The following is a 20,811-nucleotide window of genomic DNA, read 5'->3' as shown; positions in this document are numbered from 1 at the left end:
CCCGCCGCCGCCGCCCCGCGAAGGTCACAGGCCCCGGCCCGGCCCGCCCGCCCCCGACCTGCTCTCCGCTTCGGTCCCTCCTGGTGCTGCGGGCCGCTGTGCTTGTGGTCGTGTCGGAGCGGCGGCTTGGGCTGGGCTCGGCCGTCGGGCGGCGGCAGGTAGGCGCTCTGCGGGTGGTGGTGGTGGTGGTGGCCGTAGTAGTAGTAATGGTGGTGATGGTGGTGGTGGGGCTGCTCCTCCATGGGGGGCGGCTGGCGGGTGGCCGGGCCGGGGCCGGGCTGGGCGCTCGCTGGCTGGGGCCGTGCGGCTCCGGCGCTGGGAGGCGGCTGGCGCGGGGGAGGCGGCGGACTGGCAGCGCCCGCCCTGCGATCAGCGAGCCGCGCCGCCGCGACCGCCCCCCGCCCCGCCCCGCCCCGCCCCGCCCCGCCCGGCGGAAAGGGAAGCGCCCGGCGGAGAGGAGAAGCGAGGAGAAGGTGGGGAAGAACTGGGCCGGCAGCCCCCCTCCCGGCCCGGAGAGGTGGAGCGGGAGCGCTGCCCGGGCTCCAGCCGCGGGGAAGTCGGGAGCGGCGGCGCCGGGGGGAGCTGCGGAGGTTCCTTCCTTCCTTCCCTCCCGGAGCAGCCGGAGCCCCGCGCTGCTCCCGGGCTCCCCCCGCAGCCCGCCCGGCAGCAGCGCAGCCCGGGACGGTCCCCGCTGTCCCTCCCCCTCCCAGCACCGGCTCCGGAGAGAGAAAAACAGGTTCCACTAAATGCTGCTGACAGAAACGCTGGAGATTTTGAACCGTGCTTAACAAAAAAAAAAAAAAAAAAAAAAGTCAAGAGTCAGGTTGTTGGAAAGCCTGAGGGCGGAAGGGGGGGGGGGGGGGGGCACAACTTGAAACTTGTCAAAATTTGTAACGTGTTTCATATGCACTGGTCATCCCCCCTGGAGCGTGTTCGGGGGTGTTTGGCAGGGAAATAACCCCCGCTCCAGCCACTGTGCCACAGCAGGAGAAGGCCAGCCAGGCCTTCCCCAAAGATCACCTCAGTGTCCCCCTCCTTGCACAGCACAAACAGACCCCACCGACACCCAGGTGACAAAACTGCTTTATTTGAATGCAGAGGAGCGAGGAACCGAGGCAGGAGTTAATTGGGAGGGTAGGAAAAGGGCAGAGAGAGGGATGGAGAGAGCCCAGACTGACACGCGGAGGCTGGAGTCAGAGTCCTGGCTCAGGGTTCCTCGCTGCTCCGGTGTGATTAATTACCTCCCAATACTCAGCATGCACCGCATCAAACACGGAGGAAGAGTGACAAAAGAAAAAGTGATCATGTAATTAAAGACTGCTATAATTAATGTGCACAAAAAGAATAAACAGGCCGCATAGACAATCTTAGAAATAGTATTTCCTCGCTTCTCTGGGCATTAAAGCTGCAAGTGCAAGCCCTTCTATTTTTTATTTTTTTTTAGTATTTTAATAAAGAAAACAATAAAGTTCCCGTGTCCAGAAAGCTCTATCAGACTTCGGCTCTGTTCTGCTGGGCACTGTACAAAAGACAAAGCCCTTGCCTGGAGATTTTTACAGTTCCCCAAGTTTTATTTCAACAGAAGATAGTTTGAAAGTTTATGCCTTAAGCACAGCTTCCCACTCCACCCTCCTCTTCAGTACATAGGAGGTAAAACTTTTCCTAACAGAAATCCAACTTCTACAATAATATAAAGGATTTTTTTTCCAAGATTTGAGGTGCCCGAACTATCACGAGTTCTGTGCCAAACTGACCCTGCAGTTTACATTTCTTTCAGCACGATGCAAAGCAGTTTAAAATGCAGTGAAACCATTTAAGCAAGCAAATCTGAACTTTGGGCTTTACCCATGCTCTCAGGAATAACGGTCCTCTCAAATGCTGACTCATAGAGTGACCTCACATGGCTTCGGAGACAAGTCTTGAAATGAGGAGTCAGGCTTTAATCACAGTTGACATTTTATAGGTGGCTTGGAAGAATTTATTTTTAATATAAGGAATTGGCTCGGAGACATAAACTTCAAAAAGACTCTGAAGAAAACAAACAATTACGGACAAATCAGCTCCGCAGACACGTTAGACCAGAAATCTAAATACAGAGGGCAGTGGGTTGTCTCTTCGTGAGAGACAAAGCAACGATTTTGCTGCTTAGGAGTGTCCTGTTGTCAGTATTGTATCATCTAAAGCTTGCAAAAACAGATTTTAAAAAGTCCAAAATAATACAGCCTGGGGCCCATCACCGTCAGTAGGACACCCGAAGCCCAGGCACCCCACGTCGTGAGGCGGGTAACTGCCCGCACACCCCGCGTCGTGCGAGGATGCATTTTAGAGGTACTACAAGTTCCAGCATGCAGTGCTGCTCCGTGGCCTGGTGTCTCCTACCTGCCACGCTGGGACGTGTAGTCTTCAGAAGCCAGGCTGCGTATTAATCCCATCTTTAGCACATTGTTGCACCAGTTACGCCGCGTATTAATATTCAACAGTTGTTCGGGATGTGTTTTCCGGAGCTGTGGAAAAGGGGAACCGGAGTCTTCCGTGCCTGCTCATCTGCAGCGGTTTTCATTGTTGCTGCTCTCGGAGTTTGCCAAGCCAACAGGGTCTCATGGAAAGGAAAGAGGTAATTTTCCTTGGAATTCCACACCCAGTGCCAAGTATTCCCACATCCAGGCACAGAGCTGGGTACAGCCAGCATAATTTCTAGCTCAGTAATTTATCCAAAGCTTTATTTTATAAAGCTTTGAAGTAGATGGCTTTTCAGAGAACCTGCCATTTAAAGCTGCAAAATGAAGGTGGCGAGGAATGAATCGACTGCTACAGAACACACGGGAAAGTTTTCCTGGAGAGTCTGACCCGAGATGAGTTTTGAATTCATATGAAAATTCAGTTAAACCAGGAAGCTATTCCAATGATTTTTTTTTTTTTTTTTTTAAGAACAAATAATTTCCTTTCAAAGGCAATCTTCTTTAAGACACTAATTTCCATTAAGTGTTTTCAGGCAAGTTAAAACCGAAACTATGAAATTAATACATGAAAAGAAAAATGCTGGCTTTGTAATATTTCTTGTGTCTGTCTCCTATTTAAAGCTCAACATTGGGAAACAGCAAAATTACCATATTTATAGATATTGCGAAGGGCTCTTACACAAAGTATGTGCGGCATTTATTTACATTTTTTTACCACAGTGTTTTCATTCATAGCAAGGGTTCAGACTTGCAAACTTCTCTATATTCTAACACATCCAACCTAACAAAGCGCTCAAGCAGATGTTTAGTTCCAGGTACGTCTATAGCCACGCTATTCAAAACCTCGCCACATTTGGCCCCTGAAATCCAACGTATTTCAGTACAATGCAGTCATGATTTACCAGTTGATATCCAAGCGTTGGAGGAAGACTCAGATCTCAGAAGGTGTTTAGTCAAGATGGATGACAGGGGTGACAGCGCTCCTTGCAGCCTTTTGCGCGACCGGGGTACAGCTATCCTCCCGCGGCTCTCAATACCGGCCTTCGCAATTACGCTCAGGTAAGGTGGAGCTTCTCCTTGACTCCATTTTTGTACTCTGCTGTGTACATTATTTATAGCTACAAAGCCCGTGTCTTTGAAGACTTCTCTCTCTAGAGACTTTAGATAGTAGACTTTGGGTTAGAGGTCTTAAAAAGCAGAAAAATAATAAAAAGAAAAAAGGATTTAACCCCTAACTGAATTGTAGGAATGAATACCGTGGACACGTATCTGTCCCATCCCTAACAATTTAAGCATTTCCATCTAATAGCACACGCTGAATTAAGATTTCTTTTTTTTTTTTCCCCCTAAAAACTTAATTTCCAAATGCCATAAGCACACTACTTTAATCCTTCATTCAGTCTCCAGAAAATTAAGGCAGCCCAGCATCAAAAATAACCGTAGGTCAGAGTTTTGTGAGGCAGCAAACCTGACGTAAGGGCTAGCCGCTCCCGAAAGGGAAGGTCATCTCTCTGCCTCTGCCTGCTCGCCTCTGCCCTGCCCTCGCAGCACCACTGGCGCTTCTCTGAGCCTGTTTGAGAAATGAAACCGCAAGGCAATTCTTCAGATGAAAAAGTGCACATTTTTATTCTGGTTAAGCTTCCTGAACTGTTTCACTGAGGAACCAGACAAATATTAATGCCCTTAAAGTTGCTGTAACTACAGTGACTCAAGAGTTGCCTTCTACAGCCAACCCTGCGGCAGGGATGACCCCTTCTGGGAATCGGGCAGTGGGGACACAGCTGGGGTTGCATCCACTTAAGCCATCTAATTTTATTTTGCTCATATTTGTGAGTCAATCCCCTCGAGTGCCCAAAGAGGCATGGCGTGACCACCCTTCAAAGTGTTTTGAGAAGCTATAACGGAACGGCTGTAACCAGTGGGACTTCCTTCTGGTGGCTACATCCATTGTTTAATAGGACTAGATCTGAGGAACGTCCCCTGTTGTAAACACATTGAAGTGCTCACACAGGCATGAGTAACATCTGCTGCCCATATCTGCATGAAAAATTGTTTACTAGAGTGCAATCACATAAACTGGAGGCAGCTTCTTGGACACATATAAGAAGCAGCACAGGAGGCAGGCTAGCAGGTCAGCCTCGGCCAAGTCTCTCATCGTTCCTTGTTCGGGATTTCAAAGAATCCCGGCTCTGGGCTTTCAGACAGTTCTGGATCTCCTCCTGCTTCCTGGGATCATCACAGGCACCACAGAGAAATCTGCACAAACACCTTCCAAGGTGCTCTTGCAAAAACTGCCCTGCCTAACAGACCTACGGCACAGGCAGTCTAGCCTGACTACACGGGGGACTGTATCAGTCACTGCTTGCAGTAGACTTTGACCTCTGGAAGACAAATGAGAAAAAGCTCAATCCACAAATCCCAAGCACTTTTTATCTCGTTATACAACACAACAGTCACAAGGTCGCTAGTCACTTACATTTCATTCTCATTGCATTTGCATACCAAGCATGCATTATTTTGAAACAGCGATTTTTTTTTTTAATTATTATTTTTCAAATATGCATTGGGTATGTCTGCATCTGGCACGTGGGGACTTAAATATTTGTGTTTGCACTCAGGGTCCCCAACCTAACAATGCCCGGCACTGGCAGAACATCGACTCTGGAAGAGTTATTATTACTACGATGGCTGTTTCATTATGTGACACAGGGCAATGACAGTTGAGTACAAGATTAGGGATCGAGATGAGCCCTTGTCTGAAGGAAAATTAAAAAGACCGGGACCATTCTCCTCCAAGGGAGCGAATAGAAAAGTCCACGGTGAAGGTATTACAGAATGCATAGCCTAGAGATAGCAGTTTGAGGACTTTTATTCACCTTATTTCAAAACGTAGGAACACAAGAACATGAAGGGAAAAAAAAGAGTTAATTAAAAGATAAGCAACCACCTTCTAATGTTTTGCATAAAATATATATGGAATTCACTGACATGCAACATTGTGAAGAGCAAGGCATTGTTAGTATTCTCAAAGGATGGGCATTAATTCAGCTAAAAGTAAATATTTAACATCTAAAATAGAGGTTTTAGAAGGATTATTATCTATCATTCTTCAGGGCACAAATGAGCTTCTACGCCTTAAGATTTAAGAGGAGATTTCTGCTAGGTATGCAGCACCTGGAGAACTCAAATAGAAGTGGGGGGCAGAATTTAGTCATCATAAAACCTTCTACTCCAAAGCACTCATGAACTGAATATAAACAAGACAGCTGATGGCTGTAAGCTAGACAGAGAGGAAAAAGGAAGGCACCAGAGACCTTTAATGACTGACAAGGCAAACAATGGCCACTGCATAGCAGATGCCTGTTAATATCTAGATTCCACAGAGGGGTTCTTGCATCCTCAACTTAAAGGATCTATGCTCCAATTTATACAATTCAGGTATTTTAGTTACTTAGTGACAAGTCTGCAGAAGACAGACAAAGGCTAACTCGCGCCTCATCTTTAGCCCTACTTCCTTATCTTGGAATCTGGTCCACAGTGCCACTCTTGTTCTCCCACGCAGTTTCTTTGCTTCACTGCTTACCTACTCATGACGACTGAATTACAGGACAAAGGCTATTGTTCGCAGCAAAGGGTTTGTGGAACAGCTATTCTGGCACAGCTCCCCAGGTGGAGATACAGTTCATATAGGCAAAAGAACTCACTAAACCATCTCCTTAAAAGGCAAATTGCACTACCAGAATAAATCATCTCTACCTCTTTGCTTTTTGCATGCCATCATTGCTGCAGGGTTAAGTTTGGGATTTTTACATTCCAACCCGCATAACTCTTCTGGCAAGACTAGTAGTTCCTTGACCAGGAAGACAAGATAGACCAGGAAACAAACAAAAAACCACCACAAAAGAAGGGGGGGGGGTGGCAGGAAAAAAAAAAAAAAGAGCTTGTTTTGTTTTCTTAACAAACTGCTTCTTTTTTTGTACATAGTGAAAGAGAAGAATGAATGAGTGAGCCATAAGCACTATCTTGGTTAACAATGGGAAGGGCACTGAGTCCAGAAGTCACCTCTGGGATAGAGAAGAGCAGCTGAATAGCAGTACACAGCAACTCTTACAAAAGAGTTTATTTACTACATCTAGGGAACAAGGATATCATGTCCTAATAAAGCCATAGTGAAACACAAGTGAAATCTAAAGACACATCATAAAGAACTCATCTAGAATTGAACCAGAATTCTAGATATAAGACCCCCACTCTACTGGAAAGTAGCCTAGGAATGCATACACCAAGTCCAATTAATAATGTTCATTCTTCATTATCATCTTTACACTGCAACAGACCTCATGTTGGCCCCAGGAAAGGATATGAGTCAATCCTTGACTAACTGGCTCTGATTCACTAAGGAACCAACATATATAAAATTGCTCAAGATAAAAAAATGCTAAGGTTTGCCTCACTGATAATTTATCTAATGGCTGCTAAGACTGGAGTAATAGGAGAGAGATGAGAGAGAACAGCACTACATTGCTATGGAAACTAGAATTTTCAAAATAAATACCTTTGCAGAACTGAGGCTGCAGATCTAAAATAATCCAAACTGCTTTCGATGTTACGTCCCTTTGCCACGAGATCCATCCGGGCTGACCAGCCAGGCATAGGCAAAAAGCCTGCATGCGGTGATATAAGATATCCAATGGCTCGTGTTCCTTATCCCAGCACAGGTATGGGCTCTCAATAGAAACCTCAGTGTTTGGTCTGCTACCTGTACAATTTTGGGAGCCTTTCTACCACACAGCCAGTCTGGCCATGCCAATGCAAAATGAATCCATAACCACTTGGGGCAGGAAGTGTTACCTTTATCCCACTATACTGATAATCCCAAATATTTGCAGAGTCCTTTTTTAATTATTAAGTAAACTAAGACAACACAATACATAAAGCTTTGTGAAGTTCTGATTCCTTTACAGTAGGAAACTCCTTACCCTGCAAATGGCTCCACTGCAGTTACCGTTCAGGGTATCCAGTCCTTTGCCCTTCCTTAGTCCTGTTTTGGAAAGACAGTTGATAACTTCCCCACTTGCGCCTGGTCAAAGGGTTTCTCATTTTAGACACCCCACCTACCTCGTACCATCTCACTGATTGCTGCTGTAAACAAGTCGAGGCTCTAGAAATACTGACTCACAGTGCTAGGACTATGGAAAATATTTAGAATTGCTAAAGAAGTGAAGCCCGGCAAGTTTCCTGCCCTTTCTCCTTATCTGTGAGCCCCTTGCCATGACAGGCTGTAATGAAGGACCTTGCTTCCTGAGAGGAGGCAAAGAGTAGGTACTTGCTTCCTAAAGATAGCCCAGATTCCTTTGACTTCACAGTTGCTAGCTAGTAATTGCAGGCAGGGGGAGAAAACCCCCAGTGCTTACAGCTACAGGGCTAGAGATGTTGAGAGATTAATGGCTCCTGGGTAGGCTCTCTTGCAGCATCGTTCACTTCACTGCACTTCTTGGGACATAGTCAAGTTCCTTTAAAATGCCTCAGAGTATGTGATGGAAAGTTATTCTTTACCTATAGACTTCACTGAACCGGATTTAGCTCCGATTCCTGCCTTCAGCATAGCTGAGTCAGTGCAGACAGGCAAATCACTATTTGCTTTGAGAGGGTTTGCCACCAATCGAGACACAGGCAAACAGCACTGGGTGCAAATTATGGTTTGCTGCGGGCATGCTAGCACAGGCAAGGAGAGGGACCTGTGCTTGCGCTGGACTGCGGGGACGGAGAGCAGTGTGGGGAGATCTGCGCTATCTAGATGGGAGCCAGTCTGGGTGCATTCTGCCTGTGTTAGCACACCGCTGCGCCCAAACTAATCGGCTCGGGATTTTATCCAAATGACAAGCTAACTGCCCACCACATCAACTGCCTGTTTCCCCCCCTGGGAATTGACCTCCTGTTGCAAAAGGCAGAGCGTTTAAGGAAACAAAGTTTTACACCCGCACGATTCACGTGGCAAATAACTCCAGGACGCCCAAGAAGCACGGAGCCTTTATGCCTGGCTGGGATGGGCAGGTTGCTGAGCTGCCTCCTCCTCCCATTACCTACGCAACTCATTTGCAAGGAAGCAGAGGCTGATGAGCTACATTTGCAAGCTGGGCAGGGCAGGCCAGGGAGCAACTCTCACTGAATGGAAGGAGCAGGCTGTGGTGAGAGCTGTATTGCAGTGCTCAGAAATGACTGCTAAATGGTCATGGGAGGGGTATTGAGTTGATTTTACCTATAACCTATTCTAAATACAGTCTGCAATCAGCACAGCCTGTATCTTCAAAATGCACTAGAAGCACACAACCAGGGATGTGGAGCTTCCTTTTTCATTGGCAGCTTTCATCTCAGCTTAGCTGTGCATCATATGAAATCCTTAGCGAGCTGATCTTGCGCATAATTCTCTCTATACTTGTCAATTTGGAGGTGCATTTGGCTGAAGTCTTCCCTCTTTCAAGGCAACAGGAACAATGTTGTATAGATGGAGACTGGGGCTGGTCCTGCAACGCTCTCACACTAAGCGAACAGTAACTATAGTGCTTTTGCTCTATTTATAGTCCTTACTAAAAGCAAACCTGAGGTCCTATCAGTCCTTCACCTCAGATAACTGCTGTTACAATGAAGATGGCTCAGTGTGAAGATGGCCCTACGTGAAGAATAGATCGGATCATGAACACAGAACAGCTGCTTAAGCAGAACGCAAGGAAAGGCAGCAATGATGTTGCTGGGCAGAGAAAAGCATTGCAAGAGCTTACAGATAGCCTCCTTTCTCCAAAGGCACATGCGCACTGCTATCATTCAGTCACATTTCTCTCAAGCTTCCTGGTAGCAGCATCAGCAAGTGCATTCCATCACATCTGACTGGCTACAGGACTCTGTCCTCATCTGACAGTAATGACCTGGCCTTAATTTTTCACAATTTTGTCACCTCCTTCCTCTCTTTCAGCACCATAAAATCACTAGGCATGAAACCTGCAGCACAAAGGAAATTCTTGCTAGCACAGCCTGCTGCAGTACGCTTCCCTCAGCAGCACAGGCGACTGCAGGCATGGCAAACCTCTCATAACCTACATTAGATTCCCCTAACATTTCAAATCAGGCACTTAACTTCCAAACTTGGCTGAGACTTCTCTCCATGGCCAGACTTAGTGTACACAACAGAGACTAAAGCTCTGAGGATCATGGCAAGCAGCTTTGCTCCTTTGGTAAAATGTAATGCTTTAGAGCAACAGACAGTTCAACCCCATAAAAACAGCCTTTTTTTTTTTTTTTTTTGGCCCAAGGATAAATATTGAAATCCCCTTAGAACTAAGGGCCATCCAGATTTCTCCACATGCAACTGCACTATAAAAGAAGATCAGATCTCTAGTCGAATGGCTACAGCAAAACACACCTGACATTGCCAAGGCCATAGCCTCTGATCTGCCACTGGCCAGAGGTGATGTCACGGGCTGCGTTCACTGTCTGGAAATGAGAAGCAAGAAACACCCTGCTGGTGGCTGGCCGGCCAGTCCAGTGACACATCCTGACACGGGCCACAATGAGACAGAAATGGTCAGACTGATGCTCCTTAAACATCATGGAAATAAAACCCCATGAGAATTCATCTGTGTATAAGCACACCAACTTGGTCGTGTCAGAGGGTCCGCCCAGGCCTCTGATGCTTTTGTCCATCTCTCTTGCTGCACCTCCTTAGTCCTTTCCCACCCCTTAAGCATCTCTCTTTCCTCAAGGCTGATTAGCTAATTAAACTGCTGCTGTTCCCCCTTTGTTTACCCAGTTCTACCTGCACTGAGCAGCAACAAAAGTGCTCTCCCACTGATGCCACTACTACCTTTAAGAAAAAAAGCTGACCTGCAAGCTATTTTTAGCCACATTGTAAAGTTGTGGAGCTATTTTGGTCACATCTCTGTATTGTAAGCTGCAGGACGCTGACAGGTTCTGTTTGCCCAGGGCAACAGGGGCTTTAACTGTGAATGAGAACAGCTTGTGACTTTGCACTAAGGCTTCTCTGCCCTTCCTGTGCCATAAGACCTTACACCAAGGTTTGATTTCTCATCATTTTAGAAGAGAGCAACACATCTTCCTGAATTCTGCTGGGATACCAGCGGCTCTGTAGGGCCTTTGCATTGTTGTCTTCTAGCCTTCCTTGTTTCTAGGCCTGCAGAAGGTGGTATTTATTTTGTGGGCTCCCTCACTCCCATTTGCCTCACTCACTAGGAGGAGACAGGTGTAATTATGAGTCCACAAAGACACTGGACAAGATTTTATCAATCTTCCTTTGCATCAGACCTTTGCAAAAGATGAATAATCATTAGGCTAGTGTCTGCTGAGAAGTTGGGTGCATGTAAGTCTATGGAGGTAGAAGGAAGAGCAGAAAGGAACCATTTGCATAGCAACATGTTGTTCTGAATACAGACTAATGCCTGGAAGCTCGGGTACATCCAGGGCATCGGGCAGAAGGTGCCTGGTCTAGACAGTTGTTTTCTCTAGAGTGCCCAAGGGTTGGTTGCCAAGTTTGCTGGGGCTACGTAGCAGGTGCAAAGCAGAGGCAGAGTAGAAGCCAAAGCAACTGGATTTAATAGAATTAAACCCATAGATACAAAAGGAAGCTTGAAGGATAGGAAATATGAGAAGAAAAGAAAATACTGGAAGTGGTGTGTTTAGGACAGGGATGGATGAGTCAGGTCTATAAAGGAGGAACAAGGGAGTAACTGTATATGCAAGTTTTTGAACAGCTGTCAGCCATCCCTCCCCAAAAAACTCCTCTTAGGACTGAAAATGCCTTTTTGGACTACTCCTGTCTTCAGCTACAGTGCATGTTTTCCTAAGACACTTCAGATGGTGTAGTGGTATTAATAGTCATGCACCTATTTGGGCCAAGCCTCTCATGCCACAAAAGAAACCATGAAGTCACATTTCAAAGTCCATCTTATGTATTTCCCCCCCAAGCTTTCTTCTAGAGATTCTTCTTTAAGAGAGTTTTCATGCCAAAACTTACATCCTGCTCCTAAGGTAAGCCACTCCTTACTCTACTGATGCAACCAGCACCTGTTTTCATGAGTCAGCAAAACCCACATCTCCACAGCAGGATCACCACCTGCTCACAGGATGGACCGTCCCAGGCAAACAATGGCAACCTGTTGCAAACAGATTTGATTTACAGAGCATCACTGTATTTCACTGGGTATTTCAGCAGAAGGAGCTGTTTTAACTCATTTGGTCCCAAGCAAGCGTCAATCTGTCTGTGTTATACAGGTTACAATCTTCATGCCAGTGAAATTAGCTGACCATTAACTAATTTTGTGACATATAAATTAGAACTAGCTTAGTAAGAATTTAACTTTTTAGTCAATAGGTGGAAATGGCACAGACAGAATAATATTGTTTAATATGTTGTTATTGTAGCAGGATAGAATGGAACTGCTGCAGTTCAGATCACAAACAGAGATGCGTCCAGCTGCAATAGGTCAAGACCTGTTGGGTCAAAAAGCTCAATGAAGTGTTTTGTGTTTCAGCTTCCCTCAGAGCTATGCACAAGACTAGCAGTAAGCGTTACATAGTGAAAACATTTTGGTGGGATGAAATAACATAGCAACGTGTTGCATTTTTTTTCCCTGATGAGCTTCAGCAGCCTTGCTTTGGGACACTGCACAAGCAGGGTAACAAACACAGCAGAACAAGAGTGACTGTCAGAACGGACAGAACAGATAACCTGTCAGCTCCTGCATGGTGGACCCATGCTCCTGCTAGCAGAGCTTTCCCAGTGCAGGGAGTTACTATTTTATTTTTCCATCAGCTGTCTAGATCCTTCTATTTCATCCATTTTCACACAATTTATTTTACTGTGAGAGCATTACTGGAATCATCACTCGTCTCCACCAATTATTTAATGAAGACATCCTATCACCATCTCCACAAGGCAAATATTTCACTAGCAAATATAAAGAAAATGCAGTTTTAAATATTCCTGCACCTGTTCTATTTCCTGGTATGGAAACACCAGGCACACAGTAACAAATCACAGGCAGCTCACCCCATAGACGTAGTCAGAGGTCATCCACCAATTGTGTGGATCCAGACAAGTGCATATAATATGCTTTAGCTGACAACTGCAATTGTTCCAAGCCTCCTCTAGGGAGTGCAGTCGTAAAGGAAGAAATGAAAACTGCAGCACACACGCCAGCTGGTAATCGGTGACTCAGGACATTCAGGCAGTCACAAATGGTGTCAGTCCATTTTCAACTGAACACAAGGAGCAACAATGAGGTTTGAGACTGATGTAAGAACAGGATTCCACTAGAACCCGAGGTATGCTTTAGCATATGAAATGGAAGTCTGCCAAGATACTAAAAAAAAATAAGGTGTAAATCAAGCAATAGGACTTCAAATACTAGATCAATCATTTAACCCAACACATCTGCAGTTGAATGCAGTGTGGGCAGCACTGCTATGGGGCTTCTATGTCTTGCCCACTAGTATATCATGCTTCATATTCATCAGATCATCCAGGAAAGCACGCTCAGTTTCAAAACATCATTTAGGCCTTGGCCTCTGTGCAAAGAACAGCAGAGACATTCATTTCTAGAACTAGCTGTATTTTGTGTGTATGTGCACATCTCTGTACCAGAAACTCAGCAGAACCATCAATTTTTTTCACCCTGGATTCACAAAACAGCTAAGCAGATAGTATCTGGCTGATCTTCATGGTAAGGAATCATGGATGAAAAGGCATAAGGTTGCCTATTTCCTCCTTACAAATCGCATGCATGCCTCAACTCTATGACCTTCTATGCCTTCCTTAAAGAAGCACCAGAACATAAAATGAATCTGCTCAGAACAGGATGTCTACCCCAAAAAAGTAAGATCCATGTTCCCAGTCTCAAGGGCTGGGGGTGGTGGTGGGGGAAGGAATGCAGAAATCAGAATACCATAATACCATCCACCTGAGGCAAAGGGAAGGAGAACGAACTTGCCAGGTCTGGATAGGAAGAGCAGGTCTGCAGCAGGGACATAACTGCATTCAGACAGGTGCCAGGCTCCATCCCACAGCAGAGGACACAGTGACTTCTGCAAAGTTATTTACTGCTTTGTAACAAAGCAGCTCTATTGCATTTCCTAAGGATGGTCTCCCTTAGTGTTGCCAGGACAGCACACCTTTAGAAGCAGGGTGTCTTTCTGTCCTGCCATATCAGACATTCTTTACTTTTCTAAGTGCTACACAAGAAGTTGCTGTCACAATAACTAGGGATTGCATAGTGATACACTGAAGCAGATATCTTTTGCAAGATTCTTGCTCTCTCACAGGGTGCCAGGCTCCAGGTTCCTCATTGGAGTCAGTCAGGAGCAGCAGCTTTGAGGACAGCAAGTTCTAGAAGCCAAGAGACAGCAACCATTGCTGCTTATGGATAAAGCTGCCAGGCTGGCACAGACAACTTTGCCACCTACAGAAATCACCTACAGCAAAGCAGGAACAGACATTCCTGTATCCTAAGGACAGGAACTGGAAGAGTGGCCAGGGATTTCACCTTTAGCAAGGTGTTCAAGTGGCAGCAGATACCTGTGGGGCAGTGCCAGCCTTGTGCTTTTTAGAGACTAAAAGTTCCCTCTGTAGCAGATGAGAGGACAATAGTTTCTGCTGTCTGTTACAAGATGTGGATTCTGCAGTTAAAATGTCAGCAGCTGGCTCAGTTCAGACCTAGCAGCGTTGCTAGTATCTGTTAGTGTTTAACAGCCCATGGGAAGGAGGTAGAGGCACTGAGCACAAGCTTCATGTTTACTCAGCAAGCACCAGCTGAAGAGAACCATCTGATTTTTAAACTCCTGTTGCCTCCCACTTTTTGTCTCATCATCACACTACATATCTAAGCTACACATGTAAGGTACCACAAGCTAATTCACTCATCCACTCCCTTTATTATAGCCCCTCTTGCTGTTTTCTCACCTGTCTCCCTCAACTAGCATACCAGTAGCCCTATGTACTAACATGGGGGGGGGGAAAGCTTCTAGAAGCTGTGATAAATAAAAATCCTCCCTTGCAAATAACAAAGCATCTCCTCCCTGACCTGTCCCATCCACTCTTAAATTTTCCCACCAGCATCAATTTCTATTCCTGTCTTGAACAGTTACAGGTGCTTTTTAATAGAAGTGTGGGAAAGGCAGACTTAACATTAAGAGATCCTCAGAAATCTGTAAGAATATTTCTGGAAGGATACATCTGATTTCTAGGGGGAAATGTTTAATGATGTATGCATTATCACAGTCTCAGAACTTCATTCTCCACCTATTTAGGATTCCCACACTGGTTTACAACCTGCCTTCACATATGAGATGTTGAAGCTTTCAATGAGGTCACACCAGACTCTGACAAGCACTGATGGGTGAGTCATGCTGCAGTAGCCAGAGATACTAGCAACAGATTTGTTAATCTGTATGCAGTCTAACTCTTTTGCTGGTCTAGAATCTTATTCAAGAGTGGAACGCAATGCCTCAGAGATAGGTGACTGCAGAATTGCTGAAGAGCAAGGCCACATATTCACAACTGTTTTACAGATTATAATAAGAATCAGTTCCTGGGAGTATGTTTACAACAATGCAAAATGGGTCATTTTACCTATAAAATGGAAGATCAAGATCCAGATGGGGTCAACAGCAGAGCTGTGCATTGCAGATCACTGGAAAAGCCACCATGCTGATAAGAAATCTAACAGTTCTCAGAAGAGTTCCACCAACTCTTGCTCCAGCAGTTTAAATCATCATCTCCAGCAGGCTGCTCTTCCAGAGGCTACATCCCTGTACCAGGGTCAGCAGGTGTAAATACACATCTGTACACCAGCCAATCTAGCACAAAGGCCAGTTTAGTAACAGCATCGTTAGGTTTGGGTTTGAGCTAAGACATCTAACCATAACCCAGCAGTGTCAGGCACAGAACAAAACTCTCTTCTGCTGGCTCTGCTATGGGGTGGGGAGGGAAACCTGTGGAGAAGGACGAGGCCAGACAACAGCAACATCCTGAACCACCACAGCAAAATTCAGTGGAGCTTGCCCATGAAAGCTTTGGAAGTGCGTCAACAGGGACATAGAAAACCACAGAACAAGTGAGATATGGGGTCTGAGTGCATAACAGCGGAAAAAGTTTCTTCGTTTTGGCTCAAATACTGGACAGTCAGAAAAAGAACAAATAAGAAAGGGAAGAGGCAAAGTAAACCTAAAAGAAATTCTGTAGAGGGAGAACAAAGAAATGAGGTGCTGTTGTATTTTCATTGTCACAAAGCTAAATTAATCTTCCTAAGTCAAGCAGAAAAATAATTGTTTAAGACTTCTATTCAGAAGAAAGCGTGAGCAGCAAATGCCAGTGGGACAACTAACAAAAGATGTCTTCTCACAGAGAAAGAAAACCACCTGGAGATTGCATAACTATAATGAGTTTCCTCCCAGTTTCACATTATTAGTCACCTTTCACCCTTCTCTGCCAAAGGCCTTTTCTTATACATCCATCCAAGGACCAGAGCCAAGACACAAGCCTTTCCTGTGCTGCTTCTTTCCATCAGTCACTCGTCAAGGTCAAGGCCTCCACAATACTGATCCTTGCATTCCAGCCATTTTGAATCGACTCCAGAGTAAAACCCTCTTCACCCCTGCTGTTGGGAAAAGATCTGAGATATCTGAACAGACCTTCCTTATACTCAGTTGTCATGGCCTGGAAAACCAGTTAGTTTTTGGACCAATACATGTTGATTTTGCAGTTAATAGGGAGTTAAAAACATTGTTAACGACAACTGTGTTTAAGAGACACCCCAACACCCCACTTGTCTTTAAGCATCTGATCTGATAGATCAAAGTGCAATGCATCTTGTTGTGATGTATCCATCACAATATGTTATACTGATATTTTCTGGAACTACTTACTAGCATCAGTTCATTTGGCATGAATGTTATAAGCTATGTATAAAAAGAGAGCACCTGAAAAATGACGGCTTTATCAGCTTATTGTTATTCCATTGCAGAGAAGGGTAAAAAGAATTCCTAGGTGTCCCTGGGCAACATGTATTACAAAAAACCCTGAAAGTAATCAGAGGAAATGTAGATCTTGCAAAACGAGAAATTTTTTTTCAAGTTCTGAAAATATTTCAAAGCAAAATCACTGCAAAGATACATTGAGGAGCCCTCTCTGGCAGAAGACATGCCTACCTTAGAGTCCCCTGGAAACCTGTTTGACTCAGGTTGAAATGACCTACTGGCATTTATTTGTAATTGCCCAGCATGGCAGTTGCTGAGGAAGGAAAAGCTGTTGAGTCACGCTGCAAGCCACTTTTCCACTTTTGTCTGGTTGCCCAGAGGGTAGAGTGGGACAGTCAGAAGGCTGCGATTCTGTTTATGCCTCTGTCACTGATTTCCCATAAGACCTTGGTAAGTACTACTTCTTCTTGTGCCACTGTTTCCCCACTTCTTAAGAGATAAAACCACCCCCTTGACTCATGGGACAATCATAGATGCACAGCAAGGAACACGTTTGTTTATCTAATAAAAAGTAAGGGAGAAGAGTGAAGCATTATTATTGTTGTCATATAATACAAAAGTGGTTATGTAATAACATCGGTATTGCTTCATTTTTGTCGTTACGACATAACAAGCTGTCAGAGGGATACTGTCTGACATGGTATCTTCATCCCAGCAAATGTACTGAAGCATTTACCTCATTGATACAAAACCAGATTACAACAATCTGGAAGACTCTACCTCCTTTATTTTGACCAGCCTTTCTCTAGAACATGTTTTTCCTGTATAACCTTGTAACCCATAATAATGGCCCAAACTACACTGTAGAAATGAAGGCAGGTTTCATGAGCTAGTAAAAGCAAAACAATTCCTCACTCGTGTGTTTCACAACTAGTCACGCACTAAAACACATAAATGCTTATCTTCGCGATCAGAGAACAAGCTGAAAGTTAGTTTCTCAATCGGTACATAATACATACAAAGAACACAATCTAAAAAATCTCAATGCCATGAAAGAATAAAAAAACCTCTATAATTTGGCTAAATTGCATTCTGCTTGTATAATGACAAATCTCCTAAAACAAAAGCATTGACAAGTGCAGTTCATAACTGCTATCATAATTAATAACCAAATTTCATTGGCTCAAGTTTTACAATTTATTCTAAAATTTAAAATTGTTCACTTAAAAAAAGGTCAGATTAAAGCAGCATGTGGACGGCAGGCTGAGGAAGGTATGAGTGTGATTACAGCAGCTGAAACTCTGCCCTAATCACACTCTTATCTTTCTTATCTACTGGAAGTATTTATAAAGCAATGATTATCATACTAGGCCCCATCACTGCTCTGAGTTAGTTCTGAACCAGCACCTTCGTGTTGCTGTAAAAAGTTTATACTGCTAGAGGTGCTGTCATTCTGCTGAGACTGAAGGCCAAGCTTCTCATCACTTGAAGTCATTAAAAAAAAAATAAACTATGACACTTCTTTAGAAGTAGGGGTGTTAACCCCAATGTCCTGGCCAAATTCCCAGCTTGAGTAATTACAGTATGCCTTGAATAAATTCTTGCCACTGTTTCCGTTGGACACAGCATTGTTCTCTACTTCCTTTCCTACAATATTATGGAGTGCTGATGCATGCTCTTAAAGGTCCTGTCTACACTGGAATGTTGTACGGGTCTACCCCAGGACCAGCTCCACGGCAGAACATTGGGAACAATGTGTTGGAACCAGTTCTGCCTGTCAGCTGAACCGCTAGGCAATTTGTAATTTTTATTTATTGATGTTCTGGCACCTCCTTCAGATGGAATTAGCTTTGGGTATAGCTATCTGATAGATAAACTGGTGCAAATCCCAGATGCAGACATAGGTAAACCTGTTCAGTTCTTCTTTAAATGAACTAAATTTGCATCAGGAAATTAGCAAGCTAAGCTAAACTCACTTAGCATTCTAGATGCCTACTATAATCATCTGAAAAGACAGCAAGAGCACGCCTAGTAGCAGAGGGATAGAAAACCATGCTAAATGTGCCTATTTAGCTAGCAACAATAAAATCATAGTTTTAATACTGCCTGTTCCTTCAGAATGTCAGAGGACTTTTTCTAAACTGGTCATCCAAGGATGATACTGCTTATTTTCAAAGCAGTCACTGAATATGCATCCAATGTTTAACTGGTATTTTACGCAAAACACTTAATAGTTGATGATAAAGCATTATTCACGTTTTTCTGCAGCCACCATTAGAGACTCTAAGGATTTTTACCTAGAGCTATCATTATCTTTTCGTATGCGTAACACAAAGAGCTGAGGCCCAGACTCTCTGCTGGCGTTTGCTGGGTTAGCTCCATGGACCTCACTAACTGAAGCTTTTACTCTCATAATTCATGAATTTTAAAGGCAATTTGTCTGCAGGAAGAAGTAGAAGATTGAGATTCAGAAGAACCTGATTCTCAATTCCACCTTATGACCCCACGGGCAGACCACTCCCTCTCACTGCTCCACTTAGTTCTCCCATCGGCAAAAGCAAATGATACCCACTAATTTGACAAAACAAGTACAAGAACAGATTTATACTGATAGGCCATACCGAGCAGATTCACGTTAAAACACCATTGTTTTAACATTTGAAAATACAAATATTTACCTTTCAAGAATGTCCTTAATTTCCCCAGCAGCATGCTTCCAAACCCATATTATTTTAGAAGACAGAAACTGTAGTTTCAGAAAGTGGATGGTTTTATTTTTGTGCCATTACAAAAATGCCTTTTAACTTGTCAAACGATATGCTACAAATATCTTTGGCAGATGAATGAAACCAAGTTTCCTGTCATAGCTGCCAACTTCAAGGTTGAGATAATCAGATAAACCTTTAGTTTGCCTCTCCCAATACTTACAACAACATATGCTTGAAGCGATCCACATTTGTCTTACTTTTCCTATTGGGATTTGAAAAGGCAAAGTATCAGACCACCGCATGACAAGTCTGCAGAACGTTTGTTCACAAATAATCGTCCACAATTATTGCAGCCAACCTCTGCTCTCAACTTTTCTCAGGTTTCCCCCATTCCATGTCCCCAGTAGCTCTGCTTGGCTAAATGTAAACGCAAAGTTTAGACAAATAGTATCCAGCATCCTCCTCAATGCCTGCTGGATACAAAGCCTCCTTATGGTACAAAACACCTGTTAGTTTACGGGAAAATAGGAAGGAATTTTGATTTGCTTGTTTTATTTCAGCAGTATTGCTGGATTTACAGAATTTTACTATTTCATACGGAGGACACCTCAAAATTGTGAATATTTGCAGGGTACTTTATAACTGAGAACACCGTCCCTTCAGATATTATCCTGAATTTAAAACTGGAAGCAATCCCTACAAACACACCTTCTACAAACTTTGTGTCTGATATAACTGTTTCTATTAATTTATTATCAGGATGTCAGTACAAATTGTTATTTTGATGATTCCTTGCCCCTATACTTCTGAAAGGGAAAGCAACTATAAACACAAGGGAGACTGACCTCAGTGATTTCCTCTGTTCAGACAGCAGCACAATGCGCTTAAACACCATGACAAGGAGAGGTGGACTGTTTAGAATTCCTCCAGCTGTAATCTACAGTAAAAACAAATAAACAAATACGTGACTACAAGACGCGATAATTAATCCCTGCATGAAGCCAACTGTTATCTCGAGTTCATAGATGGAGATACCAAAGCACACAAAGGCTCAACAACCTACCAAGTTCAAAACCCACCACAGCTTGGGAGGCCATGTGCTTGGTCCATGAGATTTTTGTTTTGTTTTGTTTTCCTCCCTTGGCCATAAACCAGATACAGTTTGGCCAAGAGCAGACAGCCTGAAACGCACCCATTTGGCCAGGCCAGTTGCACAAGAGCTAGCACAAGCAGACACCTACCACCTCCTGGGGTTATCGCCTGTAGCTGAGCCGCTCCCGGCGACTAAGGCTGCTCCATCCACTCAGCCATACCCTCACCCCGGCTGTCCTGCCCCAAACCCACCCTCCCCAGCCACACCTGCCCCCCACAACTCCCACCTGCCTCCAGGCCTCTCCCCTGCCCTCCTTCTTCATCCCCCAGGCCCCACACGCCACATCCCCATGCCCTCCTTCTCTCCGCTCCTCCCGGAGCCCCCATCGAAGCTTCCCCATGTCTTTCCTCAGTTTCCCCATTCTCCTTCAAGCCTTTCCCACCGCCCCCGCTGAACTCCCCCTTCGAGCCTTCCACCCCGCCGAGCCCTCAGGGCCTCATCAGCACACACCCCCCCCCGCCATCTTCTCCCTCAGGCCCCTCTCCCCTCACAGTCCTCCCGGTCCCCA

General features: G+C 44.7%; 1 protein-coding gene and 1 long non-coding RNA gene across 9 annotated transcripts in view; both read right to left on the bottom strand.

Annotated features, from left to right (window-relative positions):
* NUFIP2 (nuclear FMR1 interacting protein 2) overlaps nucleotides 1-753 on the bottom strand; it is a 39,677-nt gene extending 38,924 nt beyond the window's left edge. For 2 of the 4 annotated variants that reach the window (XM_063340987.1, XM_063340985.1), the window contains exon 1: nucleotides 59-753. In XM_063340987.1, coding sequence (XP_063197057.1) covers nucleotides 59-242 — 184 coding nt within the window. In that variant the 5' untranslated portion in view covers nucleotides 243-753. The remainder of the gene's footprint in view (nucleotides 1-58) is intronic. The other 2 variants (XM_063340983.1, XM_063340984.1) reach the window with 1 other exon arrangement.
* A 702-nt stretch (nucleotides 754-1,455) lies between these two features.
* Nucleotides 1,456-20,499, bottom strand: LOC134518545 (uncharacterized). Of its 5 annotated transcripts, none has more exons than XR_010071991.1 (4): nucleotides 20,214-20,499; nucleotides 19,996-20,087; nucleotides 19,371-19,412; nucleotides 1,456-4,029 (listed from the first exon to the last, which is right to left on the bottom strand). It is a non-coding gene; the product is annotated as an uncharacterized LOC134518545 (long non-coding RNA). The 5 variants fall into 5 exon arrangements; XR_010071989.1 differs by having other exon boundaries at nucleotides 20,392-20,496; XR_010071988.1 differs by having other exon boundaries at nucleotides 19,996-20,499.
* Nucleotides 20,500-20,811: the final 312 nt, after the last annotated feature.

Source organism: Chroicocephalus ridibundus, chromosome 7 (assembly GCF_963924245.1).
Source record: "Chroicocephalus ridibundus chromosome 7, bChrRid1.1, whole genome shotgun sequence".
In the NCBI taxonomy this organism is placed as follows: Eukaryota; Metazoa; Chordata; class Aves; order Charadriiformes; family Laridae; genus Chroicocephalus; species Chroicocephalus ridibundus.
Note: the sequence above shows the minus strand (reverse complement) of the source record. Positions and strands in the feature narration are given on the sequence as shown.